The following is a 17,528-nucleotide window of genomic DNA, read 5'->3' on the forward strand; positions in this document are numbered from 1 at the left end:
ACTGCTTGTTGCCCTTGTAGCCCCTTTTTTTGGAGAATTAATATGGATATGGGGCTCTGTATTTTGTGTGTAGATAATGGATATGCTAATGTAGATTTTGTTGGATGGTCAGTGAAATGAATAGTCTGTATGGATATGGGTTGTTATTTTGTAGGTGTTGGATGATCTGTAAATTGAAGTAGATTACAATTGTAATATTTTGCTACATATACAATTGTAATATTTTGCTGAATATCAGTAACAAGACAATCAATATGCAGGAATTGCATGTTTGTAGATTTTAATTTAAATTTTGATGTTGTTGATTTTCATGGTGGCAGTGTTGTAGCATGAGTTTACTGAACTTGAAGTGTGTTTCCAGTGGAAGTGCTGTATGTTTTTTTTTTTTTAATTTTTAATTTTCAATATGCAGGAATGAGGATTGATAAATAATGATGAATGATGCTGTTTCCAAAAGAAAAAAAGATGAATGATGCTACTGCAAAATGGAAATGGGATGGAGAATTAAATGGTGATTGATAAAACTGGAGGTTGCTATGGCTTTATATGCTACTGAAATGGTGTTAATTAATTCTGAATGGTAATATGCTACTGGAAAATGGAAATTGAATGGAGAGTTGTACTTAACAGTACTTTATGCATTCCATTATTATTATTATTATTATTATTATTATTATTATTAGCATCTTGTTAAAATTTGAACTATGAAAAAATAAAAAGAAACTTGCAATTTACACTCTTTAATTTGTATGAGGGCATTTATGTAATTGATGTAATATAACCTAAAACATAACCTTCAACCAAACAAGTTAATATTACATACCTACAACTTTAACCAAACACATCAGGTAATCTTACATTCCCAAAATCTCACATTACCTTCCTGCAGGTAATCCTATTACCTGGGGTAATCTGAGATTCCGCGAACCAAACGGCCCCTTAAAATATTTTAACAAGGTATGAGTAAATAGGTGGGTCAAATCGGTTTAAACATTTTAACTAGGCATGAGTATGATCAAGGAGGAGTATTGTAAATAAATATATCTAGATATTTTAACTAGGCATGAGTATATCTTGTTTACTACTTTCTTGTTCCATTTGACTTATTTTACCTTTCTTTTTAATTTATCTCAAATTGTTAATTCTCTTCTCAAAATTAAACATCACATCATTTTACTTTTCTAAATTTACTTTTATGAGTTTTGTTTTTTATTTTATTGATTTTATTTTCAAAAGTGAATAAACATATACGTTAACATTTACTTTAATTTCTTAAAAATGTGAAAAAAAAAATGTGATAACCGATTCAGAACGGAGGGAGTAACATTTAAACTATTTGGGGGTGTATTTGTAATTTTGTTTTCTAGTTTTATATGATAAGAAATCCGACCGGTTTTCGCGTTATTTCCCATCTGAAACGAAGAATATGTCCACCTGGTCAGCTCTCCGACGATCAACACCGCCTCTCCGCCGCCTCTCCACGTTCCCACACTCTCAGCTCTGCCGATTCTCCACCTCGCCGCCGGCGCAGTCACCTCCTCCCCCTTCCCTCACTGCCACATCAAACCTTTGCAATAATCCAAATGGCGACGACTCGTCGGCGTTTTTGAGGTGGGTCTCCGGGATCATCACCACCTCCGTTCTTTCTCTCGCTGTATATTCCTATTCTTCTCCATCCGTTTCCTTCGCCGACTGGGCAACACCGGCCCCCGCTACCGTTACTGCCGTCCCGTCGTCTTCTGTCGATCATTGTCGACCTAAGTTTCTCTTTGGAGGTAGCTGTTCAATTATTCTTTGATTCGTTATTTAGCTTCTTGTGTTTTCGATTTTAAGGATACGCATTCGACTTTTGTATTCATTCTTTGTATTATGTTCTGGTAAAGTTCTTCTGGATTGGAAATGAATGCTGAGATTTTATTTGCAGATGCTTTTAGAAGAAAAGTGTTTTTCAATTACGAGAGGCGCATTAGGATGCGAAGTCCTCCTGAAAAGGTAATCGACTGCGTAAACTATGCATGTCATTTTCATTTATGAAATGAATTAATCAGGCTTGTTACTCATGCTCACTTGATAAAATGGTTCTAGCTAAATGATCGTTAGGGTTTCCTGAAATAGAATTGTTTTGAAAATTGACACCCCATTAGTTTTGTGTTGTAACTGTTTTTAAGGTATCCAGACAAAGGAAACCAGTGGAGCATGTCTGCTTTTATCTTTAACCAAATATGTCTTTAAGGTTGGGAAATCCTATTACAACTAAAGGTTTATAGGCAGCTTATTATGAGCAATCAAGAACTTAGATAGTGGTTAAATCAAAATTCTACATCTTATTGATTGTGCTGCAGAGCTTTTCTTTTTCTTTCTGAACCCACCTGGAGCATTATCATTTGAATCTAGATGCTTTACCCCCTTAATTTATTTGTGCACAGTGTGCTTGCTCTTTTTCTTATATTTTGTAAGATGTGATTATGTAAACAACTACCTTTTCAAGTTGTGTGGAAGCTATTTTAGCAGGATTCTATGCAAACAGGGATCATAATTTATTTGTTTCCAATGCCATCTTACTTGTGTTCATGGTGTTGTCGAAGGTTTTTGAGTACTTTGCGTCCTTTCATGGCCATGATGGAGAAATTTTTATGACACCAGCTGATTTGATGAGAGCAGTTGTTCCTGTCTTCCCTCCATCTGAATCCAACCTTGTGAGGGAGGGATATCTAAGGGGGGAAAGGGATCCTGGTGAACTCCAATGTGCTCCTTCAGAATTTTTTATGCTCTTTGATACAAACAGTGATGGCCTAATATCTTTTAAAGAGTGAGTGATTCTTGGTGTTTTTGCAGATTTCTTGTTTCTTTAACTATGTTTGCCTGCTTTCGGAGCTTTCTGTTCTCCTTTTTTTTTCATTTTTTTTTTTTCATTTGGAATCTATCTCTTCAGAAGCTTGAAAAGATCATAGATTTTATGTTGTTACAGGTATATATTTTTTGTTACACTACTCAGTATCCCTGAATCAAGTTTCTCAGTGGCATTCAAGATGTTTGATCGTGATTGTAATGGGTAAGTGTCTAATTGAATTCAAAAATTTGAAATTGCAATTCACGGTGTTGCTAAATCAGGTTAACGAATGATCCTTTTGTACTTATTACATATTAGATCTTCACAATCTTTTCTGGATTGAAGTGGTGCTTGTAATACCTTGTTTGTTTTACCTATACTTGTATGCATAACCATGAAAACTTAAGTATATGCATTTTAGATTTTTAATAAAACAACCAGGTAGAAAAGAGTCACCCACGGCATCCTTGGTGTTACTTGAAGCAGTTGTAAACATTGGTGTGCTGATAAGCTGGAAGGGGGTCTGAACTTTAGTGTGTATTACTCCGCTGCCAGTGGAACTTCGTGTTTAGTTTTTATTGTTTCATGCAGCATAGATATTACCGTCGATTGTGTCTTGCCATCTCAGTCAGGGGGTATCCTGTTGCTTCTTTGTTCTCTTGGATTATGAACTACCCAATTCTCCACTTTATACATCAAGGCTTTTATCCATTACCCAACTTTTTCTGATTTATTTAGTTAATGCTTTGTGCACTTACAGAGAGATAGATTTAGCTGAATTCAAGAAAGTGATGGGGTTGATGCAATCCCACAATAGGCAAGGTGCTCATCATAGCGATGGACTTCGAGCAGGGCATAGTTTGGGTGGTCAAGTGGAAAATGGAGGCCTACTAGAGTACTTATTTGGGGAAGATGGGAAGCAGCGACTTCAACATGATAAATTTGTCCAGTTTTTAAGAGATCTGCATGATGAAGTATGGCCTTTTTCACCATCTCGTAATACCTTACCAAATTGTGTAGTAATTTTTATGCTACGATGATGTATTGTGTCCTTTCATGATATTATACTCTGGCCTGTAGCTAAGAACAAAAGAAAAGAAAAAAATCACAATGAATTAGAATTTATAACTGTCTGGAGTTCTAGTGATGATGAGGAATTGGCAGGTGGTTCAAGATTTAGATTTGTACAGATTTATGAGCTGGCTTTTCCTTTCTGTCTCCAATGTTGCCATTTTGTGAAGCATTAGGAAATATTAGTCTAATTTTGTTCTGATTTCACTGAACCTCTTCCCCTGTTGGTAAGCAGTAGTGGAATTCATATGAATTCCATTGGCCTCTGAGTTCATCTGCCCCATTCTGATGCTACGCCAAATAGAGTTAAAAGGAGAGTTTCAGTAGGTTCAACTAGTAGTAGTGTAAGATTGATAACATTTATTATTTAGTATTGAATGAAGTATTAATTATTGAATGAATGAATCATATTGTTTAAAGACATTCAAGATATTACTGGTCAATAGGCTTTTCTTGGAAGAGAAATTGTAGTCTTAAAGTAGTGTTTTGTTCATAGAGCCACCTTATGTTTTAATGGCTGTTGTCATTGCTTTTCTTTTCTTTATGCATTTATAAAGTGACCTGAAGTTCCACTTCTATTTCATTTCTCTTTAGTATGGCAATTGTTTAATGTATGCCAACATTAGTGTATTATTAGTTGAGTATGCATTTGCATTATAGCTTATTCGGGATTTTTTTTACAGTTTACCTGCCCTCCATTCACACATCCATGATCTCTCTTACACGGTTACACCTCTAGTTGTAATCCTGCCTTCTTCTTTTCTATTATATGTACTCAACAGATTATAAGGTTGGAGTTTGCTCATTATGATTATAAGTTACGAAGAACCATATCAGCAAAGGATTTTGCACTGTCCATGGTTGCTTCTGCTGATTTAAAGCATTTGGGCAAGCTGCTTCGACAAGTTGATCATTTGGACAACAATCCACAATTAAGGAACATCCGTATCTCATTTGATGAATTCAAGAGTTTTGCAGAGCTGCGCAAAAGGTTACTTCCATTTTCACTGGCACTTTTCAGCTATGGGGAGGTAAACGGGCTTTTGACTAGAAGTGATTTTAAAAGAGCTGCTTCCCAAGTAAGCAATCTTCTTTGCTATTCGCTTCTATACTTTATTGCATACTTCTTATATGGCAATAACTTAGCAGCTATGAATTCCTGTTCTTTGTGCTATTTTTATAATGTGGAGCAGCATCCAAATGATATAGGCATGACATATATATATATAGGCATGATCAAATGATAACAGGGTCTTCCTATAAAAATTGACGACTGATCTCCGCCGCCCATTATGGTTCATCGATGGTTGAGGGGTTCAGTAAAAAAATACGAGGTCAATTTTATAATTATTGCGAACTTTCAAGTTCGCAATATTTATAAAATGAATCTCACCCTATTTCCCCTAATTTTTTAACAACTCTCAACCGTTGATCTATCCAGATGGATGAATCAGATTCGTCCTCACTTTTTTACTTTGGAATATGTTCTCACCTGAACCCTCCCTTAGCGTGATCCCATACACTAAGGTGGAAATGTTAAGTGAAATTTAAATCAGCAGTAGAAGAAGTAGAGTAATATCATTGTACTTATCTTTACTGATACAGGTTTGCGGGGTGAATCTCACGGACAACGTGATAGAAATAATTTTCCATGTATTTGACGATAACCAAGATGGAAGTTTAAGCTCAGATGAGTTCATTAGGGTTCTAATGAAGCGGGAAACAGATGTTGGCCACCCTACAGAAGCTGGCGTGTTTAACTTCATCAATTGTTGTTGGAATTGTAGTCGAAACTATAGAGATAAGTTGCTCTCAATGTTAACCTCTGACTGACTAGTATTTGCTTATAATTTGAAACATTCACAACTGGGGATTCTTTACTCTATTATTATGTTAGGATAAATACGGTCCATCCGTACTGAAATACAACCTGCTTGATGTAATCGTCTTATGGGAAGTCTATAGAACAAACTAGGTAGTAGGTATCCTGTCCATATGTAATGTAAACCTTATAATATACGAGTACTTCATCTCTCCCATTTTATAAGGGATAATTGTGTCAAAGGATAGTTGTTTTGGACACAATTTTTAATTAAATAAACAAGATTAATATTTTTTTTCCAAATTATGTGTGAGATAGAAGGTGTAGTTTATGTTAAATGTATGATGTTTTTTTTTTATCCGTACGAGAATGGAAACCAAATTTGGAGTTTTCTATATAAAGTTCGACGTTTAGGTTTTTTTGACAATTGACATACAGAAGTCACCATAGAAATAAAATTCTTTATTATTTGCTTATCATGAATTGGTTTACCTCATATTGTGTTAAAAGGTGAATGCACTTTTTTTGTTTTTGGAGAAGAAATATTTAATGTATTAAATCATAAGAAAGAACCTCAACAAAAAAAAAGGGGGAGGGATATCATATTGTGTTAAAAAGTGAATATACTTATATTGTTATATTATATTAAATTTTAGACAAAAATTTATATGAGACTGGTCATGGATCATTGTTTGTGAGATGTATTGGGTCAAGATGAAAATATAATATTTTATGAAAAATGTAATACTAATCAAGAATAAAATATTTGTTACTTATTGTAGTATTTTTAAAGAAATAATGTAATATTTTTACATTTTAATTTAAAATTATTACATTTTTTCTCAAAACTCAAAAAATATTTTTATAATTACTCATGATTCTTTACTTAACAAATATTTTTTATAATTAAATGAATAAGATTTTATCAATTATAAATGAGGTAAGATTTCAATGCTATTTATTATCGCATTAATTTTAGACATTTGCGGAACGCATATTGATGCTTATTAATGTTACTAGTTTTATACGCGCATTGCACGTATGGGTTAATGACCAATGTTTATATTTAAATAAATATTTGAAAGTATATCAATGCAAGATTATATAGGAGAAGTTTATACATGGATAATTGAATGTCGAATTTTTTTATTTAAATATCTAACTCAAAGTATATGAATCCAAGATAATAAAGAAAATTCATTATAATTATTACTAAAATAAATGTTTGCAACCTTGTAAAATCGATAGTGTAAATATTTGGTCTAAAAATGATAGTCTAAATAAATACTACTTTTCATTTGAATTTTTCTAAGTGTTCTTAATTCTCTTTTGAGTAACATTGTCATTGTCTTTATCTTTACTATTTGTTCTATTCCTTTTTGTTGATAGTGTGTTATTTGCAATTCGATTATTGTTGGTAGCATAGATGACAATGTCATGCAATGAAATTATGATATAGGAGTTATGGACTTTCCTTTAGGTGTTCTACTTGGGGTTCATTTGGTTCAACTATTATTGTTGAATGAGTTATTGTGGATAAAGAAATCCATAGTTTAAGAAAAAAGATTAAATAAATTAATAAAAATTTAAAAATTTAAAATATTATATATTCCAAAGATATTAAATACATATGTATCATTTTTTGGTGTAACTACTAATTTATTTAATTCAATAAGAGTAAAATAGAGCGATTCCGCTTCAATTTGTTGGGTTATTTGAGTACTATCTTTGTCAACTAATCCCCAAGTAGTTAATATACTTAGCTTCAAATTATTTTTAAAAAAAATTTCATAGTATTAATAACAGTATATGTTAGGTTTTGTTTTGAGTGAATAACAGTGGAGGGGTTTATATACGGTTGTTTTGGGTAAAATAATGATTTAGTTAGAAATCTATATAAAATTGTATTATAGAACCCTATTAAAACTTCAATATTCTAATTTTAAATTAGGAATATATACAGAATTGTATTATAGAATTATATTAATACTTCAATATTCTAATTTTATGTTAGGAAAATTAACTTATGAGATGTTGTGATTATTAAGAAACAAATTGCCAATTTGTTTGAAAATCGCAATAAAGAAACAAATTGCCTAAAGAATTTGACACTAAAGTTTCGTTATATTTGACGGAAAGAATTTGGTAAAATTATAAAGGATTAGGATATATTAGGAATTTAATAGGATGTTGCACAATAAAAAGAACACAAAGTACAATATGTTATAGCATATTATTATATCAATATTTTTTTAGTTCAAATTATTGACTCTTATTATAAGTGTAGATATGTATGTATTGATCAATAACGTATGATGCCTTGAATATCATTTTTAGAAATTGAATTTATTTGCAATTTAAAAACCTCAAGCCAATATTTGTTGAAATTCGCAGAGAAAAGCATGTCTTAGGAAACATGGAAGTGATGGAACACAACCAATTTAATGTGAAAAAAAAAAGAAAAAAAGAGGGAAATTTGTCCGACATGATCATCAGCCCTAACCTAGTCGGCAGGGCAACTAAGACAAGAAAGGAAAGCGCGTTTTCCTGAAAGCTGATCGGTAATTAAAAAAAAAAAAAAACACTAACAAGAATAATACTTTGTGGAATATCCACTTCATTCATGAATGTTGGGCTCACATGATTATTATACATCGTTTGTTACCCTCGCGCGCTCATGTAGCTGTGCCACTGTACACTCATTAGAGTATTTACATCAATTAATTTTTTTTTTTTTAGTATTATTGAGGTGTCAATTAGGAGAGAGATAAAGGGAAAAAAAAGAACAAAAAAAGAAAAAAAAATTGATCTGATGCTTAAAAAAAGGCAATGCATACAACTGTGTATGCTTCATGATTTTCTCCCTCTTGATAGACTCCACAAAAAACCAACACTTGTAGGGCGTACTTATTTTTCTTTTTCTCGACTTCTCTTTCCTCCACATCATCATGCATTCTTCCAAGCGGCACAAAAAAAGTATTGATGGAGATGATAACATCCACACTAGTGAATTTTTGTTGGTTTTTTGTGGAGCTCATGGTGAGGTGGATGTGAGAGAAGAAGGAGAGTATCAAATTTTTACTCTTCAAGAGATAGTTTTTGTAGGTTCCAAAGAGAGAGAAAGAGAGAACACTTTACAATGTTGTTTTCCTTTATATTTTTTTTTCTTCTAATTTCTCTTTCTCACACTCTTTCTTATGCGGCTTCTAAAACATTGTGCAAAATACCAAACTGATATAGATGCTCAGTCTTGAACTTTTGTGTTTTTTTATGTGTCACCTAAGAGAGAGAATAAGGAGAAAAATAGAAAAGAAAAAAATAAGGGCCTACTTGTTCAGAATGGCCGCTAGTTGCGGCCACTCTGAAGCGCCCTAGCAGGCAAGCTCTTTTTTTTTTTTTTTTTTTTTTTTAATTTCTTGATAAAATCTTTGTTTTGCAAGAGTAAAAAAAAATCATAAAAATCATCAGCACATCAATAAAAAAAAATATTTCTAAATTTATGATTTGATAAAAAAGAAAAACCATTGATATGGTTGCTCTAAATTAAAGATGGTAAGAAATGAATAATCAAATTACTCAATAATAATAATAATAATAATAATAATAATAATAATAATAATAATAATAGTAGTAGTTGTTGTTGTTGCTGCGGCGATTATTATAAGTTTTTCTAAGTTAATACTCTAGTTAAATTGAAAATCTATTTCATCTTACTCACATCCGCATTACTCACTTAATTATATGAAGAATCAATATCACTTCTAATTATGTATTAAGGTAGGGCTTCAAAAAATTCAAATATCAAATTTTGTTAGATGGTTATACATGTGTTTGGCGTGTTTTAAATTTTATACTACTTTTAATTATTTTTGAAGAAAATTAAAAGTCATTATTGAGGATGTGCATTGCGTAAATTGTACATTTTGACGCTAGTCGACAAAGGACTATAAGGAAGTAAACCAGTCTATGTTGTGAGCTAATCAGCTCAAATTACGAAGACCAATTGCTTGCTCCTATTGAGAGTTAAAATCGAAATGAAATATTGTAATTACCAAATTATGGTAATGTGTTGACATTGACTTGTCCTTGTGATTAAAAGGTTAATTTAGTCATTTATTTATTTTAATAACAAAAACACAAGTAGCACATTATTTAATAATTATGCAGACAAAATGAGTGGTGTGAGTTGGATACGTGGACGGCTAGCTGGTGGTTGACAAATCAAAATATGACCAAGAAAGGGGTCTGAAATGGTCATCAATGGCCATGGAAGGAATTATTTTAGGGCTTCTGGGCCTATTTTGCATGTGGACATTTGAACAAGTTAGAGTTGTCAATACACCACACGGTAGGACATTTGAAGGCAAATTATGCTGTGGACCGACCTGGGTCTAAAACTACGTCGTTTTTGTTTTGTTTTGTTTTGTTTTTTTAATTAGTAAATATATTGCTGAATATAAAGTTGTCCAAAAATGTGTGAATGTAGAGGTTTTAAAGTGTGAATGTAAAGTATAGAAATCGTGAATGTAGATTTATGATTGTGTGAATGTAGAGTTGCCCAGAAATGTGTGAATGTAGAGGTTTCAAATTGTGAATATGGAGTATAAAAATCGTGAATGTAGAGTTATGCATGTGTGAATCTGTAATAGAGTTAAGAAGTTCTAGCAACTTGTAGCCCTGTAATGTGTGAATGTGGAGTTCTCAAGTTGTGAATGTGGAGTATAGGGCCTGTGAATATAGAGTTTTGAATGTGTGAATGTGGAATTTACAAATTGTAAATGTAGAGTATAGTGTATGTGAATGTAGAGTATAGTTACTAAACATATAATCCTATAATGTGCGAATGTGAAGTTTACAAATTGTGAATGTAGAGCATAGTGTATGTGAATGTAGAGTATAGTGTATGTGAATGTAGACTCAGGTCCACGGCATAACAATCCACATTTGAACAAGTTAGAGTTGTCAATACACTACAAGGTAGGCAAATTATTCTGTGGATTTCGGTCTACCTTACAAAATGAACCAAGCCTAAAATATACAATTTACATATTAAATGTTCATAATTTAATATTCACAATTTACATATTAAATGTTCACAATTTAAATTGTGAGCATTCAATAGGTAAATTGTGAACATTCAGTATGTAAATGAATACGAGTCTACATTGCAAGGACAATGATCCACTTCGTAAGGTGAACAAAATACATTTTTAATATATTAAATATTCAATGTTTTATTTGAGTACTGATTTTCGTCGAAAACCAATATGATTTGTACTAGTTTCCAATAGAAACCAGTCACGGTAGCAAGTGTTGGATGTCGGAAGAAAGACGAGGAAGTATTCTCGGAAGAAGTCAAGAAGAAGATGAAGCAATTGGATCCGAAAAATGACTTCCCAAAAAAAAAGGAAAGTCATTTTTTTTAGAGAAACTAAGCTCTTTTCCTTTTAAACAAAAATCATTTTTAATTGACTTCAATTTTCAACTCTCTCTCAAACACTGAAAATCGAAAAATAATTTTTCAAAAATAATTTTTTGGATTTCCAAAAACACCCTTAATATGAAAATCATAAAATAGTATTGTGATATATGTAGTATGTTAGTATACTTTACACGTATCTTTCCTACTTGGGGCAGTGTACAATTAAGCTAAGATAATTGATCTTGAGATGTAAAGGGAGGCGGGAAAGGTGGAAAAAGTTAGATCTTTTCTGTGACTACTAATAGTCAAGGGGCCTTTATGTATTTTTGTGACAATATGAATGAGGCCCCACCATCGTTGGCAATAATAAGTTGACGTCCAAGTCAGAAAAAGCCAGCTTAAATGGAAGGCATACATAAAGCCTTCCTTTTTTAATATGGAAATATGATACGGAGTAAGTAATCTTTTCATGAGAAATAATCTCGTCACGTGTTACTTCTTAATTAGGTGAAAAAATAAACAAAAAATAAATAATTTCAAGAGTAATAATCCCGTCACATATTACTTTGATAGAGTTGCACACAAATTTTGTCCACTCAATACTTGATTAGATTAATTTTATCATGTGTGATACAATAATCAACATATTTTACCATCCGAATTGAAAGTTTTATGACACCCATTTTACTCTTTGCCTTATGATGTGTTGATTGATCATTGACGCTAAAAAATGACTCGATTAATTTCTGTTGTATTTTCTTTCATAGTTTACGTAGTGTACATATATATTTATGGTGATAAAATTAACATTTTATATATTGTACATTATATTTGTTTTTCTAAAAATATAAAATAAAAAGCATTAATTAACCTGTAATTTATATAAAAACGTTTTAAACATAAGATCTCCAATTCAGACAATATTTTATATTTTATACAGACAATATTTTGTTGGTGTAAAAGCTTTTCCCGGATTTAGTATTAGCGGAGGCGCGGAGCATTAAATTTAATATTTAATAATTTTCTTTATTCCAAACATACCCTTCCCTCTTCTCTTTTATTATCTGTCTCTCATCATTGTAATTGTTTCATTTCTCTCTCTAATTATCATTTGACTAATCCTTCTTCTGGTTTGGAGTCTAGAGACTTTCCTCAGGTCTACTCCAGGAGGTAAAATTCTTTGTTTAAAAAAAAAAATTATTTTTTCTATTTAATTTCTTTTAAAAATCTTTGTTAGAATTTGCAATCTTATGGAATCAGAATTGGATGCTTTTTTCTGGTTGATGTTTCCTGCAAGTATATTTGTTATTCTCTATGTGGGATTTTGATATGAAGAAAATCTGAATTTGTCAAAGGTGTTAACTTTGAGTTTCCCCATCTAAGGAATGAAAATATTTAAACAATTTTTTGTTTTTGTTTTTTTGATTCATTTTATGGGTGTTTCAATCAATTTGTAGGATGTTTTTGGGATTTGTTGAGCTTTGTTTTGAGATTTAATTTGTGTTTTTAATTTTATTTTTGATTATTTGATGTCTTGTGAGGTTTGAATGGATATCTAAGGTAAGCTTTATTGTTTGAAGAACAAAATCAAAGTTTTTTTGATTATTTGATATGTCTTGTGAGGTTTGATTGGATATCTTATTGTTTGGAGAACAAAACCAGAGTTTGTTTTTGATTATTTGATATGTCTTGTGAGGTTTGAATGTATATCTGAGGTTTGCTTTATTGTTTGAAGAACAAAATCAAAGTTTTGTTTCCAAAGCTTTGATTTTGGGCTTTTGCAGAGCAGTAGCTTGTTGGAGTAGACGCAATGGGAAAGCCTCTTGGGAGAAAGAAGAGTAATGTTGGGGGCATGAAGCAGCAGGGGAAGGGTGGAGGGGATCGAACCTCGAAGGCGTTTGACGAGGACACGGCTGTCTTCATCAACATGTCTCAAGAGCTGAAGGAGGAAGGGAACAGGTTGTTTCAGAGGCGGGATCACGAGGGTGCAATGTTGAAGTATGAGAAAGCCATTAAATTGCTTCCGGGGAATCATATCGATGTTGCTTACTTGCGCAGCAACATGGCGGCTTGCTATATGCACATGGGAATTGGCGAGTACCCACGGGCAATAAACGAATGCAATTTGGCGATTGAAGTTGCTCCCAAGTATACCAAAGCTCTGTTGAAGAGAGCAAAGTGTTACGAGGCTTTGAATAGGCTAGATTTGGCTTGGAGGGACGTGAACTATGTCTTGAACATCGAACCTAATAATTTGACTGCGTTGGAGACTGCTGATTCAATAAAAATGCAAATGGAAGAGAAGGGTCAAAAGATTGAAGAAAAGGAGATCGTCTTGGCTCCCGAATATGTTACTTCATCTCCTAGCAAGTCAGTGAAAGATAAGTCGAAAAAGAGGAGGAGTAATAAGTATGATAAGAAGAAAGTCGAGGAAGTTGGGGCAAAGAAGGTTGAAGAGGAGGATGAGAAGAAGACTGAGGACAAGGCGGTGGTAGAGGAGAAGATAAGCATTAAGGAAGAAAAAGTAGTCACAAAGAATGTGAAATTGGTATTCGGGGAGGATATAAGATGGGCACAGTTACCCGTTAACTGCAGTATACGATATGCAAGAGAAATAGTTATGGATCGATTCCCTAATCTGAAGGGTGCACTTCTTAAGTATCGGGATGAAGAAGGTGACTTGGTGACCATTACAACAAACGACGAGCTCAGGTTAGCTGAAGCATCTGTTGATCCTCAGGGTTCGTTAAGGCTCTACATTGCAGAAGTTAGCCCCGATAAAGAACCAGTGTATGAAATGAGTGTCGAGGAAAGTGAAGAACTGCAGAGCAGAAATAGCAAATCATCTAGAGTTTCTGAGGATGATAATACTAAAGTAACGGGCGGTGGTAAAAAAGGGCCAATCTGTGTTGAGGAATGGATAGTCCAATTTGCACGCTATTTTAAGAATCATGTTGGCATTGAATGTGATTCATATTTGGATATTCATGAGATTGGAATGAAGCTATACTCAGAAGCTATGGAGGATACTGTTACAAGTGAAAATGCAACACCTCTTTTTGACATCGCTGCAGGAAAGTTCCAAGAAATGACAGCTTTGGCATTGTTTAATTGGGGAAATATTCACATGTCAAGGGCAAGGAAGCGGGTACACATTACAGAAGACGACTCGACAGATTCAGTCTTGGAACAGGTTAAATCTGCTTATGAGTGGGTACGGAAAGAATATGCAATGGCTGGAAAAAGGTATAAAGAAGCTGTAGAACTCAAACCGGACTTCTACGAAGGCCTTCTTGCACTTGGACAACAACAATTTGAGTTTGCAAAACTATGTTGGTATTATGAAATCGCGAGTGGAACTGAGTTAGGGACTGGGCCATCTGCTGAAGTCCTGGATCTGTATAACAAGGCCGAGGATAGTATGGAAAGAGGGATGCAGATATGGGAGGAGATGGAAGAAGAACGCCTTAACGGACTCTCCAAATGTGAAGAACATAAAGCTCTGTTGCGGAAAATGGGTTTGGATGGGCTACTCAAAGATGTCACACCCGAAGAATCTGAAGAGCGAGCTGCAAACATGAGGTCTCAGATTTACCTGTTGTGGGGTACTTTGCTGTACGAGCGTTCTGTTATGGAGTATAAGCTGAATTTGCCAACTTGGGAAGAATGCTTAGAAGTTGCAGTTGAAAAGTTTGAGCTAGCCGGAGCTTCTCAAACAGATATTGCAGTCATGATAAAGAACCACAATTCTAATGATACTGCATTGGAAGGTAAAGAACTGAAATATAGTTTCGCTCTTCTTCTACACATCCTTCATTGCTATTTAAGTAGGATATTGTTTTAGTTATCAAGCTACATATGTTCTATTTTAGGTTTCAAGATTGACGAGATAGTACAAGCGTGGAATGAGATGTATGATAGTAATAGGTGGCGCATTGGTGTCCCGGCTTTCCGGCTAGAACCATTGTTCCGTCGACGGGTTCCTCACCTTCAGTCAGTGTTGGAGACTTATTAAATTATCATATTTGAGATTGGATTTTTCATAGGGGCAGAAGTTTGGCGTACCTTCATTTACTTTTGGTATGTGCTTTGCCAATTATAATAGGTAAGGTAAATCAATGCTCATACTTTTTTATTTTTTATTTTTTATTTTTATTGAATGGGATGGTTTTGTTTCTACCTCTCCTCTTAACATTATTGAACCATAGCAACTGGAGACCAAGTTTTTACCCCATTAAGGGGTGTTTGGTAACTAGCTGTTAGCTGATTGGGTTAGTGGATTTGGCTAGTTGATAACATTAGCTGATAGTGTTTGGTAAATTAGTTGTTAGTTGATAGCTGATTACATGCAAAATGACTTTCTCAAACATCTGATCGAAAAAGTTACTTTGAGCAGCTTTTTGAATTTTAGCATTTTGGAGCAATAAGCTGTTACAAAAAGCTAATAGTGGTCAAATAAGCCAAAATTGGTTGATAATCTAACTATGTTAGCAAACAGGGCCTAAGTTTTTTTTTTTTTTTGAAACAGTCATGATTCTTTACATGTATATGTTCTATACTTAATCTTTTTCAGCCCAAAGAGTCAATGCCTGCCCTTACCACCGGGATTTGATTCTGTGACCACCACCTATTTGAAATGATAACAGAGGTGCCATCATACTACATAGTAGTTGACTAGTTGGCACTTCCGCTTTCAGTTAATTGGGGAAAGAACTTCTTGTTTTACATGGCATATTTATGTTCAAGGAGCTCTTAGCTACCAAGCGTATACCCTTCTGATCTATTGATCATCTTACGTTCTTGCAGGTTTGTTTGCGCATCCATGTTGTTGTATTCGGTCGTTTGCTTTTGGGAGCAGATGGCCGGGAGTTCACCATCAAAGTGCTTGGATTTCGAGCAGGTGGCTTTATTTTTTGGGGTTTGAAGCTGTCTATATATCATTCATTTTGGAAATTTTTTGTTGCTGGTTGTGATAGACCAGACCACACAAAGTAGGTCTTTGTGGTTTGCATCCATTTTTTGTTTTGTTTTGTTTTGGTTCCCAACAGATGAGCGTGGAGTGTGGATAGAGTATTTTCCTTCCATTCATAGATTGTCAGTGGCCCACATAGTATTCATATTTTTGTCAGTCAATTTAGATTGTCAGCTTTGCCAATTTGTAACAATATGTTTCAAGACAGCAGTTTTGGTTTAAAGACTATATCATAGGGTTTGTTTGGTAAATAACGTATCTACCAAAATTTTGATGAATCCGCTATTTTTTGCGTAAAAAAATTCGTTTGGTAATTCAGCGGTGTAGAGCAAACCACTGAAATCTCAAACATTGCAAAATGCAGCGTTTGGGGTTTGTGTTTATCCTTTCCCAAAACGCCCTCCTATTAATAAATTAAAAAAGAATTATTAACTTCTAAGGAGCCTAAGGCTCATTTAATATGTTTAAATTCTTTACTAACGGGGGTGTATTCAATCAAGACTTTTAAAGATTTTCAAAGAGTTTTAAAGTGATGGATTTTAATTGACTTTTGTAGAGTTCTTGTAGATTTTCTTAGAATCTTTTAAACTTTCATCAACTTTATAAAAGTTTATAAATATCCGTACAACAAACATTTATAAACTTTTAAAAACTTTTTCATATTAAAAATTCTACAAAAGTCATTAAAACTCTAAATTGAATACACCCTTACAAACATTCCATAACTTCTATTAATATATTATTTATAATTTCCTTACAAAAATAAATTAGCGCATTGTAAAAAAAAAATACAACCAACAGCAACTACAAAAATATTTTTACATTAAATAAAATTTTAATTAATATATTTTTAAATGCATTGAATATATTTTTATTTTCTTATATAAATACATATATTAATATTTAATGAATATAAAATTATTTAAAATTATATTAATTAAATAAAATTGTAAAATATGATGTTTTACTAAATTTTGCAACCAGCAGCAACTTGCTGCTGGTTGCGGCAGCAAATTAATGCTGCGAACAGCACAGCAGCAAGCTGCTGCTGTTCGCACATCATTTATTTTTTTTATTTTTTATTTTTTTTTTTTTTTGTTATTCGTAGCAATCCCTCTTTCAAAAAAATTGCAGTCAATATTAACAAATAATTTTTCGTAACAAAGTTTGGGACGTATTGTACAATTAATGAAAAATTTGTCTAGTTTAAATAGAGGAAAAAAAAGGTTTGTAGAGAATCTTGAAAAGTTTGGGGTTGGAAGGTTGGATTTCATCTATTTATATTAATGAAGAAAAAGTCTACTGAAATCCTATTTTGACAGAGTCTATGAAAGTTAATAACATTTTGAATACCAGTAGACTTTTAAATACTCTATAAAAGTCTGAATCTAATACCAGCATACTTTTAAAG

General features: G+C 33.0%; 2 protein-coding genes across 4 annotated transcripts; both read left to right on the forward strand.

The window, feature by feature from the left end:
* Window positions 1-1,396: 1,396 nt before the first annotated feature.
* LOC116007052 (calcium uptake protein, mitochondrial-like) lies at window positions 1,397-6,026 on the forward strand. The gene is made up of 7 exons (XM_031247628.1): window positions 1,397-1,775; window positions 1,925-1,992; window positions 2,586-2,809; window positions 2,969-3,052; window positions 3,591-3,804; window positions 4,684-4,980; window positions 5,507-6,026. Exons 1-7 carry the CDS (start codon window positions 1,427-1,429, stop codon window positions 5,732-5,734), a joined length of 1,464 nt encoding a protein of 487 aa, XP_031103488.1. The 5' UTR covers window positions 1,397-1,426; the 3' UTR covers window positions 5,735-6,026.
* A 6,161-nt stretch (window positions 6,027-12,187) lies between these two features.
* Window positions 12,188-16,395, forward strand: LOC116006494 (protein PHOX1-like). 3 transcript variants are annotated; one of them, XM_031246892.1, is made up of 4 exons: window positions 12,188-12,315; window positions 12,881-14,915; window positions 15,018-15,255; window positions 15,952-16,395. In XM_031246892.1, the coding sequence occupies exons 2-3, from the start codon at window positions 12,956-12,958 to the stop codon at window positions 15,158-15,160; spliced, it is 2,103 nt and encodes a 700-aa protein (XP_031102752.1). In that variant the 5' UTR covers window positions 12,188-12,315; window positions 12,881-12,955; the 3' UTR covers window positions 15,161-15,255; window positions 15,952-16,395. The 3 variants fall into 3 exon arrangements, with proteins under 3 accessions (XP_031102752.1, XP_031102751.1, XP_031102753.1); XM_031246891.1 differs by having other exon boundaries at window positions 15,018-15,250; XM_031246893.1 differs by lacking the exon at window positions 15,952-16,395 and adding an exon at window positions 15,719-15,913 and having other exon boundaries at window positions 15,018-15,250.
* Window positions 16,396-17,528: the final 1,133 nt, after the last annotated feature.

The sequence above is a fragment of the Ipomoea triloba genome, chromosome 15 (assembly GCF_003576645.1).
Source record: "Ipomoea triloba cultivar NCNSP0323 chromosome 15, ASM357664v1".
NCBI classification, from domain to species: domain Eukaryota; kingdom Viridiplantae; phylum Streptophyta; class Magnoliopsida; order Solanales; family Convolvulaceae; genus Ipomoea; species Ipomoea triloba.